At 43.1% G+C, this 17,628-nt stretch overlaps 1 protein-coding gene across 3 annotated transcripts in view; it reads left to right on the forward strand.

The window, feature by feature from the left end:
* pparab (peroxisome proliferator-activated receptor alpha b) overlaps positions 1-17,628 on the forward strand; it is a 119,297-nt gene that overhangs the window by 88,641 nt on the left and 13,028 nt on the right. For all 3 annotated transcript variants that reach the window (XM_034176034.1, XM_034176036.1, XM_034176037.1), the window contains one exon: positions 3,823-4,022. In XM_034176034.1, coding sequence (XP_034031925.1) covers positions 3,823-4,022 — 200 coding nt within the window. The remainder of the gene's footprint in view (positions 1-3,822; positions 4,023-17,628) is intronic.

Consider the following 17,628-nt stretch of genomic DNA (forward strand, 5'->3'; position numbering starts at 1 on the left):
TAAGGTAATTTTCTCTGCTGACTTATACGTTGAAAAGTAATCTGAACTTCTGTTGCAGCCGTTTTCCTGGTGCTTTCCTTGTCTGGAGGATTGGCGTTTGGTGTGACAGTGACGGCTTCACCTCGCACCCCGTCCCAGATAAGTGGTTGATCAGGAGCTGCACGAGTGTGTGTGATTTGGAGGTGGAGGTGCTCCCTCCTAACGGTGTCTGGACTGTTAATTACTGAGTGTGCGGACTCACACTCACACATCATCTTTCTGTTTTCTGCCAGCAGTACCAGGGTCGACAGCCGAAGACAGAGGCCACCTGGGGACTCGGGACTTGGCGGCTCCGGTGTTCTTCAGGCCGTTGGTGGTGGAAGCCGTGTGGGACGCGGCTTCTCTCTCGTCGGGCGTCTTCTATCTTCGAGCCTGCCCACACGTCACCTGGTGTTTATTGACTGTGAACATTAAGACACGTTTCGTTGTGTAATATCACAACATTAAATTGTTACCTTTTGGCTTACTCATTGTCCGTTCATTTGCGCCTCCTGTTGTGGGTCCGTGCTACGACACCTTCACAACACATAGTGGGGGACAAGGTGGCTGGGGGGACATTTCTGAGTCTTAGCAGTAAAACGTCATGATTTCCTTGTAACTACTTGTTTCTCACTGATTTATTTATTTATTTTTTATCTGGTTACTACACAATACTTAAACAACTGCTCAATTTGGAATGGTGTGTTATTTTACAAAAATATCCTCAAAAACCTGCATTTGCTGTGAAGCAACTCAGATTCTGCTGAGTTCTGAAGATTAATTTTTTATTTTTATTTTGACAAAATACAAAAATCGTGAGAATATTTCAAGAAAGTTGACATGATGATAAAAATATTTAATATGTAAAACTTTCCTCTTCTACACTAATGCCGCGTTCACACCGGACGCCACGCAAGCAACGGTGGCGAGAGGTTGCCATGTAATCCCTATGGAAGGACACATTGTGGTGCCACAAAAGTCCAAGCCACGAAATGCGACGCGATGGACGCGAATAAAGCTGCGCGAATAAAGCGACTTTGAGCGATTGCCGTGTTTGTGGTGCAATATCGCATTGCACCGTGTCGCATCGCCCTCTTCCCCAAGTTGAAAAATCTGAACTTTTTCATCTTGTCGCGCCGTGATGACCTATCAGGGACTGGATATGTAGTGACGTGGAGATGTCTGGAGTTTATACTTGATGTGGACATGTCCTGTCTCTGGCAATCAGCCTGTGAGCAGGACTTATGTCCCTTTTGTCCGTTATTTATTTAACACAATTATGACAGAGTTGGAGAGGAGAGCGATGAACTGCAGCAGCAGCCAGTTTTTTTTTTTTTGTTCACATGTGCGCATGCGAACGAAACGTCCGTGAAGATAATTTAATTAACTACACAGATGTATAATAAAACAAATGGTGACTGCTTTATAACACAGTTATGACAGAGTTGGATGGGAGAGCGAGGAACTGCAGCAGCAGCCAGTTTTTTTTTTGTTTTTTTTTTCTTCCTGTGTTCACGTGTGCGCGTGTGAACGGGACAGGAGGTTCTCAAACTGGGTCCTGGAGAGGCAGAAGTACCGCTGAAAGTGGCCGTCATCCAGACGCAGCTCCTACAACAAATGATGAATTTGTGGCGTTGCGTGGCTTCCGGTGTGAACGCGGCTCAAGCAGAGTGACACATCGGGCGATGGTGGCGCATTCATCGCCAGGCAAGGGATGGGAATTTATGGCATCCGGTGTGAACGTGGCATAAGACTTCATTCTCACAACTAAATCAATAACACTACCAACATTGTTAAACTAACATGAATCACAATAACATTTAAAATCCCAAAACCCCAAACTCCCATGGTGCACCTTAATGTCCATTGTTTACTGGTTTCTAAAATGGCTAATGTTTCCAAAAATATTAGTCCTATCAACTTTACATTTTCGTAGTGTTCATCCTTGACCCAAAATACATAAGCATACCAAACGGAAAATGTCAGCTGTCCCTGGTTTCTGCATAATCAAAGCCGCACGCACACAGTGGCCTCTTGGCTGTTTTTTTACATACGCACATATATGTGTGTGTGTGTGTGTGTGTGTGTGTGTGTGTGTGTGTGTGTGTGTGTGTGTGTGTGTGTGTGTGTGTGTGTGTGTGTGTGTGTGTGTGTGTGTGTTACCCATAGTTCTTCTAAAGAGTGATTTTTGAAGCCACTATAGGGTGGTGCCAGTGCCTGTCTCCACCTAATTCTCTGTCAACCCAAACTTTGGGGGAGGTGATGGTCTAGTGGTTAAGGTGTTGGGCTTGAGTCCAGAAGATCATGGGTTCAAATCCCCGCCTGACTGGAAAATCACTGAGGGCCCTTGGGCAAGGCCTTTAATCCCCTATTGCTCCCGGTGTGTAGTGAGCGCCTTGTATGGCAGCACCCTGACATCGGGGTGAATGTGAGGCATAATTGTAAAGCGCTTTGAGCGTCTGATTCAGATGGAAAAGCGCTATATAAATGCAGTCCATGCAGTCCATTTCATGACTTTGGCAGGACAAATGAATTTCAAACACAACCTCATCTCACAGTTGCCAAACAAGCTACATTAACAGGCTAAATTTGCTTCAGCTCTTTGGTTAATGCACATTTTTGAAGACTAGGCAGTGGTTGGGTGTGGGAATTCCAATTTATGGACATCATATTGCCTTCATAGAAGTTGCACCATCAGAGGGCCTAATGTTGCAACCTACCTGCTAATTAGTGTTAACCTGGTGTTAACAGCGCTGTCATGCAAATTAAATCATACTAACATTTCACACACACATCTTCAACCGCTTAGTCCAATTAAGGGTCGCGGGGGGCTGGAGCTTATCCCAGCAGTCATAGAGCGTGAGGCGAGGTACATCCAGGACAGGACGCCAGTCTGTCACAGGGCCACAAACAAACAAACAGACAAACACATTCACACCCACTCACACACCTACGGACAATTTAAAGATTCCAATCCACCTAACCCGCATATCTTTGGATGTGGAAGGAAACTGGAGCACCCGGAGGAAACCCACGCAAACATGGGGAGAACATGCAAACTCCACACAGAAAGGCCACGGAATTGAACCCACAACCTTCTCGCTGTGAGACAACAGTGCTAACCACTAATCCACCGTGCTGCTCTACCAACATTTCATTGAGTGGAAATTCTGGAGCGCTGACTTCTGTACTTTAATGGTCCATTGCACAGCATGCCATATTGTTTCAGATATCTGGAATAAAAAGATGTGCCCAGCAGTTAGCAGTCACTGCTAGTAGGGCACATAGCTGTCATTTGAAGCGACCACACCCTTAATTATTTGTATCTGTATGGCTTTAAATAACTGATGAGTTGTTAAAAAAAAATCACCCCTATACAGTTCTTATGAGTGGAGAAGTATGGAGTGATGAGGTCACCTTCAAACCTTCTGTGCTAATACTTGATGGAGCCTGTGTGAGCAATTATCTGCAACATTGAGGTTTCAGATAACCTGCTGTTTGACACATCTCCCAGCTTCATCTTGGTGCATACTTATTTTTTGTACTAATCCAGTCAGAGTCCTTAAAATTACTGGGTGTTTAAATAACCCCGCTTCTTTTCTTTTGGATGGATTTGTGCCATACAGCCTCCCCTCAGCCTCAGCTAATGCATATATCCCAGGCGTCTCCAGTTTGTCAAACCATATTTTTTCCATATAATATGTATTGGCAGCGTTAATGCTGCTTTAGTATATAACAGCGTTAGACTTATACTGGCACAAATTCTGCCATCTCACACTGACTTGACGTTGATGCTCTTTGCAGCCATCCGTTTTGGTCGAATGCCACAGTCGGAGAAACTGAAGCTGAAGGCGGAGTTGGTGACGGGGGACAAAGAAGTGGAAGACCCGCAGCTGGCTGACCAGAAAACCCTGGCTCGGCAGATTTATGAGGCCTACCTGAAGAACTTCAACATGAATAAATCCAAGGCCAGGACCATCCTCACTGGCAAAACCAGCACCCCTGTACGTTCAGTAAGAGTCGTGGGTTGGTGAGTGAAAGATGTTCTGTGTGTGGAATGTGTGTTTGTGGCTCATTTCATTGCCAGAATTTCTTAACAAGTTCAAGGTAATCTGATCATGGACATTGCTATTTATATTTTCCCAACAGAGCAATTTCAGTCTTGGCTTGTGGACACTGAAAATTTGTAATTGAGCTTGTGTCCCAACATGATTTAACAGCCAGCTCTTCGGAGATTATGAGCGGCTTGCCAATGTTAGAAATAACTTGCCCAATCATTGCTGCAAACTAACACACTAGCTCGACAACAGCGTAACCGCTTGCACCGAGTGTGTAGAAAAGCTCAGTATGTGAGCTCACCCTCCTTCATCAGTCATTAGTCTTCCTCCATCAGTCTTTCCAGTCCCCAACTCTCCATCAGTTGACTATTCCAATTGCAACGATCATCTTGTAGCCCTGTTTTTGTCATTTTCTTTTAGTTGGAAAAGATGGGTTGAGTCTGGTAGAGGGATGAAGAGCTGCCAGAGTGCTTGTGAGTTTAGGTAAGGAATAGATCAAGAGGGACAAGTCAGTCAAACTGCCCCAATTGTCACCTGGAGTTCAAAGCTTTGAGTGTCAGATGTCTGTAACTGTTGGAAAGAAGTGTTTTGGAATTGTGCAAAGTGTAAGTAGGTCACAACAGATTTAAGGATCCTTCATGGTGCTATACTATTCTGCAGTTGGTAAGTTTTTATGATCTCCTTTATTGGAGCATCATGTCAGTAGATGGGTTCAGAGACCTTAGCAGTAGTGATAGCTCACGATGTAACAGATCACCATTGATCCATACGTACTGACGCACACTCGCACACAAACTCTGTTTGGAATGTGTGTGTACTGCAGATTGCAGAGTTAACATAAGTATGATTTTTTTGTGTCATGGTGACTTGTTTTTAAAGTGATAACTTTGTTGATTTCAGTGCAGTCGCAGTAAGATGACATTGTGAGAAAGGGGGCTGCCGCTGCTCACACACGTCAATCAGTCATGAACGCAGCTTGTTAATTGCACACTCAGAAGTGTCCATTGGTGATCAGTGAAAAGTGTGAATGAAAGAAATACAGTTGCACATTCAGGCAGCCTATAAAACAGTCTTGCTGGGAGTTCCACCTTCACATTCACGCAAGTTTTACTATTTGTGACATCAAAAAATAAGTGATGAGTAAGTGTGGATTTTTTTCTGAGAAACAGGTACATTTCAAATCTGAAATATATCATGAGGGACTGAAAATATCAGATATTTTTAAAATAAATATTGTTTCCTTCTTGAATACAGTTAGTGTACTATATGTTAGTGTAACATGCTAACATTAAATATTAAAACCATTCACACAAGGAGTACATTATCTCTTCAGCAACTGCACACCAGGAAGGGATCAATTTCAAACTGTTAATTTTAGTCTTAAAAACTCTAAAACACATTATTGGGGATGAGCGAGTACACCACTGTCTCTATCTGTGTCTGTTCAACCATCTAAATTATCTGTATCTGTATCTGTATTTGGAGTGGGCGGGGCCTAAACCAGAAGTGGGCATGGTTTAACCAGAAAATTTTATGAACTGCAGTGAGAATATGTCAGATTCTGCATGCAGCCATATACAATAAAAATCAAAATATTAATGAAGACTACTTTGTGTGTTCAGCTATATGTGTGTAAGTGGTCTGTAAGACTGTTTATTTTTTAATGATCTGTGTGAACTTGGTGATTCATGCAAACATCCAGTGATGGCATACGGGGTAATAATATGTCAGCCTTCTTGAACTGTATTATTCTCAAAAGCACAGCGTTCAGTACGAGCAAAGTCTTCCAACTGACTTTATATCACCAGCCAAACTAAGAGCAAACAAACAGTAAAAAACAAAACAAAAAAACACGCCCAGAGTGGAGGCAGTGACATATGTGACATGAGCTGTTTTCAGCTCTGTCTTGTCAAATGCACTGCGTACATTACGAAACAAGTTCACCAAGTAACTTTAAATACCATACAAACCAAAATAGAGGCAAGCTGAAGAAAAACCCCGGTCACACGGCACACAACGTTTGCTGAACGAAGGAAAAAAGTCCCAGTGTCACAAATTGTCGAGAAAAAGTGGATGATTAAGCCTGGACTTCTCCTGCTCTGCAAGTGCAGCGCGCATAAAAGACCGAAATGAAACCAAAACTAACAAAAGAAAAATGAAGTCAGCAGTAACCTTGACGCTTTAAAACAAAATCAAAATGAAGCGCCAGCATGTGATCATATCTGCAGCGACTCTGTGCTGTCCAACTCCACACCCACCTGCATAGCATGCAGACAGTCGGTTAACCAATGAGGATTTTCCTTCAGCACGAGCACGGATATTGACGGGTTTTACTTGTATCGTGTTCGTTTCAGACGAGTATCCGGCTCAATCCTAAACATTATATATCGTGTCACTTACACTTTAAATAGCACGCAAAGTAGCATTTGTCTGGTTTTTGCTTTTTTGCTGATCTGAAAAATGAGCCAATCCATGTCTGAAAAACAGTATCTGATGTAAGCCGTGGCTTTTGTAATCCATGACACCCCTAGCAATAGCAGTTGCTTAAGACTATCATTGTGCAGAAGGATTGGAGTCAGAAAGTGAAGTTCTCAAATTACCAAATGTTTTAGTGTCCAAGCTTCACCTGTGATCATGATCCTTGGGTAGAGACTAAAAAGATCGTAGATAAAAGCGGCAAAACTAGTTTCCTTCTCAGGGTGGCTGGACTTACCCTCACATAGCGTTGGAGCTTTGACTTCCAATTAGGACGCCTCCCTCGGAGGTTTCCCATTGCACACACAACTAGGACTAAGAGATCTCAGCATGCCTCAAGACACCCCAGCAACTGTAGAATGTAGAACATCTGATGTTTTGGACCACCTGCTTATCCCGTTGCCACCGCAACTTGGTTGTGAATATGGAGGCAAAAAAAATGATAGATGGAACTTACCATGAATTCCATGTTGTGCAGTTTTTAAGATTATTCTGATAATCACGTAAATATTTATTAAGAATACAGTAAACTTGCATATAACAGATTCAGGTGGACCAGTGAATTTTGTCTGTTATACTCGAACTCTGCTATATGTATAAAATGGATAAAATCCATTATATGTGTGTAATGGATTATTTACAGTCAGGAGGTGCTGAACGATCTACGGGAATCCCCAGCACCATTTAGGCTTTTGTATTTCCAAGATTAAACACTGAGCTTGAATCGTAACCTGCCTTATTTAATGCACGGGCCAAAACTTTGAAAATAATAAACGGCTGCCTTAAATAAGTGCCAGGCTTTATGTGCATTAAAAACATTACATTTGGTCACTCTTTTTTCTAAGTCTGCTGTGGAGACTCCTACATGAGCGAGACCTTTTTAAAGTTCTCAGTTACGTCTTTATGCAATTTACCACAGGAACAGTGGCTTTTCTGGATTAATTTGGCCCTCAATGAGCTCCACTTCTTTCTACAATCATCAGCCTCCAAACCAATGGTGCGTATATTTCCCTCCATAAATTGCAGGTTTAAAACACGTCTTTTTCCTAATTCGGATGTGTTTTAAAGTTGGTCATATTTGCTGACTTTTTTGCCAGACATATTTGATCCATGATCAAAATGTAATTAACGTGCGCACTGCAAAAACCTTTACAATATGACAAGAGAGGAAGGAGTGAAACTGGAAAAGTGACAAATCACAACAGCTTCACAGCCATGCAGAGGACTCTGAGCTATGCGATTTGATTTGCCACACTCAGGGATATGTGTGAAACTTAACACCATATTACAGTGCAGACAGCAAGTAGCATTTTGTTAATAAATGCCAGCATTGAATAAAGACTGGACTCATTTAGGTGTCTCCCCTAGTTGCTCACAGTGTGTAGTGTAACCCTTGCATGGCAGTACCCTGACTTTGGTGTGTGAGTGTGTCTGTGTGAGTGGGTGAATGTGAGGCATAATTGTAAAGTGCTTTGAGTTTCTGATCCAGATGGAAAAGCGCTATATAAATGCAGTCCATTTTACCCATAGCGGTTCAGTGGTGTGATGGATGTAGCAACACGCTACATCAACGTATGCTCCCTGTCCTGACCCCCGACCCGACCTCCTTCCATTAAATTAATGCTGAAGGTCTATGCATATATCACATGTCACCTGTTTGATTTAATCTCCAATGTGGTGGTGTACAGACGCAAAATTAGACAGGCTTTATGGTAAATAAATGGACTGCATTTATATAACGTTTTTCCATCTGTATCAGATGCTCAAAGCACTTTACAATTATGCCTCACATTCACCCCGATGTCAGGGTGCTGCCATACAAGGCGCTCACTACACACCGGGAGCTAGGGGATTAAAGGCCTTGCCCAAGGGCCCTTAATAATTTTCCAGTCAGGCGGGGATTTGAACCCATGATCTTCTGGAATCAAGCCCAACAACTTAACCACTAGACCAGGGGTGGCCAAGTTCGGTCCTCGAGAGCCACCTTCCTGACACTCTTAGTTGTCTCCCTGCTCCAACACACCTGAATCCAATGAAAGGCTCATTAAAAGTCTGCTAACGAGTCTTTCATTGGATTCAGGTGTGTTGAAGCAGGGAGACAACTAAGAGTGTCAAGAAGGTGGCTCTCGAGGACTGAACTTGGCCATCCCTGCACTAGACCATCAGCTCCCCCAGACCATCACCTCCTCCTTATCACTGCCCGACTACTAGTAACTGACTGTATAACTAATCATGTTAACTTTAATGAAGAAGTTTGGATAGCAAGTCAGAAGTGCCCATTTTGAATCCTTGTCAAAAATGTCAGTCCTTTGGAAACAGTGTCCTGTCTTTCCTAAGAAAGTCTCTGGCGCACGCACTCTATATAAGACAAAGCTAACCAGGTCAAGTTTGTTTTGCCAAATGTGTTGCACCAGATATCAGTCCCAGTGTATTGTGATATTGGTGTTGTGACACCAGTAGCTCTGTTTTCAGGATGAACTACGTACATTAATATTTGCAGAATCATTTCAGCCATACGAGTGTAACATCAGACATTAAAGAGTAATTCTGTCAGTATTGGCTCCCTTACGGTTTTTGTGACAACAGGATGAGCTTGTCCTCTTTGTTTTTGCAGGAAACTGTATCATCAGATGAGTAAGTGCTCTTAACAGAAAGCAAAAGAAATTGCCACCAGAATTTTGTGAACATGTCTGTGCACCAGCACTGGATAAACAAGGTTTTCTACAACTTTACATCAAGGTTTTTGAAGTTCAAATTAAATATGCAAATGTAGATGGTTTCATTGTGTAAAGTTGTCATTGTTTAAACCAGGGGTTTTCACAGTATGGGAGAGTGAGCCCCCCCTCCCCCAAGAACAAATGAATAGGCTGCCCCCTCCACTAACACATATACACACAATTTCAACATCTTTGTGTGTTTCTTTTTATTCGTTTACACATCTTCAACACATTTTAAAAGTATTTGTGTGTTTTAAAGGAACTGTCTATCCATTTACACATTTTACAGCCTTTGTAAACATTTTAAACATGTTTTGAAAGAACTTTCTATTCTTCTATTTTTACCTTTTGTCATATTTTAAACATCTTTTTAAAAAAAAACATTGAAACATCTCTGTGTGTTTTTAAATGTTTTTGGCATAACTAACATTTTAACATAAATAATATAATTCAACTTCAAGGATGGGTATTGATAATACAATAAAACATTTTAGTCTGTCATACTTTGCTGTCTGTGTTACCACGTTTGGAAAGAGGTGTCATTTGATTTAAAATGGTGATTCGCCTTGAAGTTGTTCATTCCGGCCAGACTCTAACTTGACTCTGCAGAGAGCGGCACAGCGTTTGGAGCTGTGTGAATGGAATGGAGGATGATTCTAGTTTCTTGCCTGCAACAAGACAAGAGTCCCAGTTAGTGACTTTAAAGCCTCGGTCCCACCGGATAATGAAGGCTGAAGAAGGAGCCACGCATGGGTGTGGGGTGATTATTTGAAGAATGACCCACGTTTTCATATTAACACGTATCCACTATGAAGGTGCCTCTATGTGCCTCTCTGTACCCCGCATGTGCCGTGTAGCAGCCTCTAGTGAGCCACGACCGACCTGTCATTACAGCCTCGAATGGTTCGCATCAGCCACACCACGTAGTGCCATGATAGCGCCATGATTAGCACCATGATAACACCATGTTAGCGCACGTTTAGGCATGAGTTTGGTCCAAACCTCCAGCCCTCCCACACCTGGTCCCTTCAAAGTGTGGGTTTTCAATTCACAGATTCACAGCAGCATTTAAAGATGTCCCTTCTTTTTTTTTTTTTTTTAACGCAGCCCAAAAATAGACACTCCATCACAGTTCCACAGTTGTGCGCTGTGCGCCAGGCTGCAGTCCACCTGTAATGCACCAGACCAGCTAGATCCGAACCACGGGTTCCTGGAGAGCCGCCTCTGTGCTCCTCACTGGCTCCGTGGCTCTCTGGCTTTTTTTTTTTTTTTTTTTTTTTTTGCAGCTTTAAACACACAAAACTTTGTTTGTCCGTTTATTTCTGCAAAATCGCTCTTTTGCGCGTGCACTGCTGTTGTCCTTTCATGGACAGCCGCCTCTCTGCTCTTTCTGGCTTCTCTTCCGTCCGTGGCTTGCTGGCTTTATTTTTTCCCTGGCTTTAAGCACAATCATTTTTACAACGTGATTCCACTTTAACTTTGTGTTCGTCTGTTTATTTCTGCAAAAGCACTCTTTTGCGCGCGGTGCCGTTCTGCATATAGAATGAGGTGGCCGTTTTATTATATACACCTGTGGATCATTTTCAATATATATATTTCTTTATTTCTTCCGTAGCTTATAAGTCACCATGATACAACTTTTAACTTTGTGTTACGAGGTCTGTCAATAAAGTATAGGTCCTTTTTATTTTTTTCAAAAACTATATGGATTTCATTCATATGTTTTTACGTCAGACATGCTTGAACCCTCGTGCGCATGCGTGAGTTTTTCCACGCCTGTCGGTGACGTCATTCGCCTGTGAGCACTCCTTGTGGGAAGAGTCGTCCAGCCCCTCGTCGGAATTCCTTTGTCTGAGAAGTTGCTGAGAGACTGGCGCTTTGTTTGATCAAAATTTTTTCTAAACCTGTGAGGCACATCGAAGTGGACACGGTTCGAAAAATTAAGCTGGTTTTCGGTGAAAATTTTAACAGCTGATGAGAGATTTTGAGGTGATACTGTCTTTTTAAGGACTTCCCACGGTGCGAGACGTCGCACAGCGGTCCCAGGCGCCGTCGTCAGCCTGTTTCAAGCTGAAAACCTCCACATTTCAGGCTCTATTGAGCCAGGACGTCGTGAGAGAACAGAGAAGTTTCAGAAGAAGTTGGTTTCAGCATTTTATCCGGATATTCCACTGTTAAAGGAGATTTTTTTTAATGAAAGACGTGCGGGCGGATTGCAGCGTCGGCTCGCAGCCGCTGCGACGCTCCGCCACAGGAAAAACACCTCTGTTGGAAGCCTTAAGGACAAGTTGGAACATGTCCAGCTGTTAAACAATTTCTCATATACTCACTCCACTGAAAGCCATCAAAAGCCGCCTGGATTTTACAAATGGTTATCAACACGGAGGTGTTTTTTCGCCGGCTGCGTCCCGACGCGCGGACCCGTCTGCACGTCTTTCATTAAAAAAATCTCCTTTAACAGTGGAATATCCGGATAAAATGCTGAAACCGACTTCTTCTGAAACTTCTCTGTTCTCTCACGACGTCCTGGATCAATAGAGCCTGAAATGTGGAGGTGTTCAGCTTGAAACAGGCTGACGACGGCGCCTGAGAGCGCTGCACGACGTCTCGCACCGTGGGAAGTCCTTAAAGCGACAGTATCACCTCAAAATCTCTCATCAGCCGTTAAAATTTTCACCGAAAACCAGCTTAATTTTTCGAACCGTGTCCACTTCGATGTGTCTCACAGGTTTAGAAAAAATTTTGATCAAACAAAGCACCAGTCTCTCAGCAACTTCTCAGACAAAGGAATTCCGACGAGGGGCTGGACGACTCCTCCCACAAGGAGTGCTCACAGGCGAATGACGTCACCGACAGGCGTGGAAAAACTCACGCATGCGCACGAGGGTTCAAGCATGTCTGACGTAAAAACATATGAATGAAATCCATATAGTTTTTGAAAAAAATAAAAAGGACCTATACTTTATTGACAGCCCTCGTATGTCTTCAAAATCGCTCGTTTGTGCGCTCTCCACCTGTGTTGCCGCACAGCTCCTGCTCTCAGCTGCTTCACTGGAGTTATCTTCCATGGCTTTAAACACACATCCACTTTCACGCAGTCACCCAAATTTTAACTTTGTGTTCATCCAATATTGACTGAAATATCACTCTTTTGTGAGCTGGCGTTCTGCCTAAATGCTCGTTTGAAGCGTGATGAGGAGTCACTACTGCCTCAGTGCGCACACACAGCGGAGCTCATGTGATACATTAATTCCAGAAGTGATTACAGGTATTTTCGGCATCCAAGGTTTGACAGAAAATGATTAATCCGCTACAAAATAATTATTTTATATAGAGTCCAGCGCACAGAGCAGGTGGAATTTGGTGCACAAAGAGGAGACCCGCTCCAAAAATAGCCTCTCAGGTCCTGCCTCAGTGCGCACACACAGTGATCCATTAACAAGATATTAAATCAACATACTTTTACATAAAACAGACATCAACATACAGACATACTTTTATAGCAAGGAACTGTTTTATCAAGCTATAAAAAACATTAAAAATAATTACCTTAAGCTGCTCAAAATACATCCCACATGGAGCAGGAAAGAGAGGAAAAAGTGTCCAGATGAAACAGTCCTCTGTGATGCCAGAAGTGATTAGAAGTGTTTTCAGCATCCAAGGTTTGGCAGAAAATGATTAATCCACTACAAAATATATAGAGTCCAGCGCACAGAGCAGGTGCAATTGTGTGCGCAAGAGGAGGAGCCGCTACAAAAATAGCCTCTCAGGTCCTGCGAAGGTGCCAGGCACACGGATAATGGACTTTTTGCAGACTCGTAAGCACCACGCAAATGCCTCTAAGCCGTCGCAGTAACTCGAACACAGACTGCGCCACGCTGTTGTTGCTAAATTTTGAACATCTTGAAATTAGCGCCACGCTCAGAGAGGAGCCTCGTTAACTGAAGATAATGCCTCTAAGAGCCACTGTGAGCCACTATACTGCCACGATAGCTCATGAAACAAAAAAACAGGGTGCGTGGCTCCTTCTTCACTCGGTGGGACCGAAGCTTAATCCACACAAAAGTGACTCACGATTGACATCTTTAAATGGCTTTGAGAGGGATTAAGAAGCAGAGTTGTCGCTTCTGAAAAGCAGCGAAGCAATGAACCAACAAAGCAGTGGGTCGGAGCACTGCTTTGTTGGTTCAAGCTTCAAGAAGAGCCGCTGCAGAAGCGGTTGATTACAGACCTGCTGCAGAGTCTGCAATCAACGTAAAGAAATGATCATTTTGCTGATAAACACCCTTAAAAACAACGGCCGCTCTGAAAGACTGATTGGGGGGGGGGGGGCTCACAGTTTGAAAACCACTGATTTAAATCATAGAATTTTTTTTAACAATGACAAATAAATAAATAAATCTGCCGTTATTTATGAAAACATGACATCTTCACATTACTTATTCTGTTTAGTTCCACCCCCTCTCCCCACCCCCACACACACACACACACACACACACACTTCGTCAAAAATGATTTTAATCCAATTTATTCTAATTATTTTATAGTTGCTATAGTAATGTAGAAAATTAGTTTAAAATCACTAATGTCAGAGCTAAAAAGCAATTTAAAGCACATTCGTGGTCAGATGTTTACATACACTTATCATGGGCATGACAGTCATGGGAATTTTGGGCTGTTAATGATGTCTTTGAACTGTTGTTTTGCCAAGGTGGACTAATCGTTACAGCATGCATCATTAATGACTTTCAAAAACAAGAATTGTGTACACACGTTTTAATTTATTTTGGGTCTTCCATAATTGACACGGGGCCAAATTTGTACATACAGTCACTTAAATCTTTGAAAAAGTGGTACTATTCTAGGTCCCACTGCACTGCAAGGTGTATCTGAAGATTACAAAACCCTGTACTTTGCACTGACTCTGGGGAAAGTTCCAGTGACTGCAGGGAAAGTATTGTATTTTTCATAGTGTAAGTCTAGGGGTTTTTTTGGGAAGGGGGGTTGCTAGTTTGACTTATACACTGGTGCGACTTATATACAGAAAAATCACAAGTTGTTTGTTATTAATAACAGTAATTATAACAACTATTTATCATAGATTTTCCCAGGAATGAAAACACTAAACAAAATGAACTCCAATAATAAAAGAATATATGCCAGTAATAAAAAATATGACAATGAACAAAAATCCCAAATTAAGGAGCTCTTTATACAGAATAAAGACATGACTTATACTGCAGTGTGAACTAGACTCTAGTGCAACTTTTATATGGGTTTGTCCTTTTCAAGAGGCATTTTTTAACAAGTGCGACTTATACTTTGGTGTGACTTATATTTCAGAAAAACAGTACTAGTAACAGCTTTGAAAGACCACAAGCTGGGATCCTTTTGGGCTGCATAAGGCCAACAGGCCAGTTTTGTGCTTGGGCAGTGTTTGGGGTGGTGTCTCTCCAACTTATACTCATTTCACACCGGGCCAGTGTAGAGTTGTGTAATGCCATGTACTGACTACGCTGGGCTGATGCAGCCCTATGCCAAGTTTATGCAGCCCTACGTGGCAATACGCTGAGGGACACAGGGGTCCGTGAAATAGACGCAAAAAATGAAAGTTTAAATTTTTTTTGTGGACTGTCAGTGTAGAGCACAGACGCAGTCCTCTACACAACACTCCGCTAATGTATGTAAAGCTACACAACACTGCGTTACTGTACACCAAGCCTCTGCAATTGTACACAACCCTACGCCAGGGCGAAAAATCCTTTTCGTTTTTTTTTTTTATCAGTACATACTTGCAGTGCCAGATTTTATTCATCCCGCTGGACTTTGCTGGCAGTGAAGCATCAAAAATACGGAAAAAGAGGCAGGTCACCAAGCTTACACATCCACTAACTCCTCATGGACAGATCACCAGAGAGAGGACATGTCCACTGTCCACTCCTCACGGGTGGATCGCACGCGCGACCACTGGCTGCAGCTCCGGTCTGCTTTCACGTCTTCAAGTTCTCTCATGGTTGTGGCACGTTAAATAAAGCCCATTAACTCCTGCTCACGGACCAGTCGCCAGCAAGAGGACATGTCCACGTCTACTCGACATAGACAGATCGCGTGCGCCATCGCCGGCTGAAGCTCTGCAGCTTTCTTTCACCCCCTGAAGTTCTCTCACGATTGTGGTAGGTCCCTTAACTCCTGCTCACAGACCAATCTCCAGTGAGAGGACATGTCCACCTCCAGCATAACTCCTCATGGATGGATGGCCAGCAAGACATGTCCGCCATCCACTGCTCATGGACGGCTCGCATGCGCTGTAGCTCCATGGTGCTTTCACCTTCTTAAGTTCTTTCACAATTGTGGCACATTAAATAAAGTCCATTAACACCTGGAAATAATGTATTCTGACTTTTTTCAATGTATCAAATCCATCTGCGCATCCAGGCAGTCTGTAAACAGTGTCATGGAGCCCAGCGTCTCTCCCCTGCACGCAAGGTTTTTTTTCCCTCTCTCTCTCTCCCTGCACGTAACTTACACAGCCATTCCTACGTACTAGATACACAGCACAGTGCAGCTCTGCGCATGCCCGTTGTGAAAGGGGCTTTACCAAGGTTTGTTTTGCAGTAGCTATGTCCCTTGTCGACTTAGGGATGCCCTGTGTTCCTGCACCCTTGTAACATGTCAGGGTCCCAATGGTGGTGCAGGACTGCTGAAGTTGGTAGGTGAATTGAGGTGGCATTACTCTGGGTCTCATTGCATTGCAAGTTCTGTTGAAGATTAGTGTATGCATGGTTTGAATAACTTCAGAACCAGTTTTTCTCAAGTGAAATGGATATAGTAAGTAAAAGTTTTTTTTTTGACATTGTGTTTCTTGCCTTTATTTCCTTTATCTATTAGAAAAGTATCCAACCTTATTATTTTTTTCAAAAACCATATGGATTTGAATCACGTGTGATTACATCAGACATGCTTGAACCCTCGTGGGCATGCGAGAGTTTTTTCATGCCTGTCGGTTACGTCATTCGCCTGTGGGCAGTCTTTGAGTGAGGAGTGGCCCACCCTCTCGTCGTTTTTTTCATTGTTTAGGAATGGCTCAGAGACTGCTGCTTTGTTTGATCAAAATTTTTTCAGAACTGTAAGGCACAACTGAGTGGACACCATTCGATAAATTCAGCTGGTTTTCGGTAAAAATTTTAACGGCTGATGAGAGATTTTGGTCTGGTAGTGTCGCCGTAAGGACGGCCCACGGCGCCTGACGGCGATCTGTGCTTCGAGGCGGCAGCATCTCGCCGTTTCAAGTTGAAAACTTCCACATTTCAGGCTCTGTTGACCCAGTAAGGCATCAGAGAACAGAGAACTTTCAGAAGAAGTCGGCATGAGGAGTTTATTCGGACATTCCATTGTTAACGGACATTTTGTAATGAAAGAACGTGCGGGCAGAGTCGAATGTCGGACCGGACCCGACCGCGGGGGGTCGCGACAGGAAAAACACCTCCGTTGGAAACCTTAACGGGCAAGTTGGAACATGCCCAAGCTGTTAAACAATTTCTCAGTTACTCACTTGTTGAAAGCCATCAAAAGCCGCCTGAATTTTACAAATGGTTTTCAACACGGAGGTGTTTTTCCTGTCGCGGCGCAGATTCGCCGAGTCGTCACAGAAACGACTCGGCGAATTTGCGAGCACATCTTTCATTAAAAAATGTCCTTAAACAGTGGAATGTCCGCATAAAGTCCTCATGCCGACCTCTTCTGAATCTTCTCTGTTCTCTCACAACGTCCTGGGTGAATTAAGCCTTAAATTAGGATGTTTTCAGGTCGAAACAGGCCGACGGCGCCTGGAAGCGCTGCAGGACGTCCCGCTCTGTGGGAAGTCCTTACACCGACAGAAACACCCCATAATCTCTCATCAGCCGTTAAACTTTTCACCGAAAACCAGCTTAATTTCTCGAATAGTATCCACTCGGATATTCCTCACAGGTCCAGAAAAAATTTTGATACAGCAACGCGCGCCGTCTCGAGCAGCGTGTGAAACAAAGGAATTCAGCCGAGAGGGCTGAACCACATCTCACTCGAGGCCTGCCTACAGGGAAATGACGTCACCGACACGCGTGAAAAAACTCACGCATGCACACGAGGGTTCAAGCATGATTGGTGGAATCGCACGTCATTCAAATCCATATAGTAAAAAAAAAATAAAAGGGTCGGTTTATTGTCTAATAGACCTCGTAAATAAGCATTCCATTTAGAGCCAAACCAACATGATGCTGATATTATGGAATAAAAACTTTCCAATACCACTACCTGCCGATATATATAGAGACAAAAATGGCAGTGATTCATATCATTTTTATCAAACAAACAAAAAAGTC

The sequence above is a fragment of the Thalassophryne amazonica genome, chromosome 8 (genome assembly GCF_902500255.1).
Source record: "Thalassophryne amazonica chromosome 8, fThaAma1.1, whole genome shotgun sequence".
Taxonomy (NCBI): Eukaryota; Metazoa; Chordata; class Actinopteri; order Batrachoidiformes; family Batrachoididae; genus Thalassophryne; species Thalassophryne amazonica.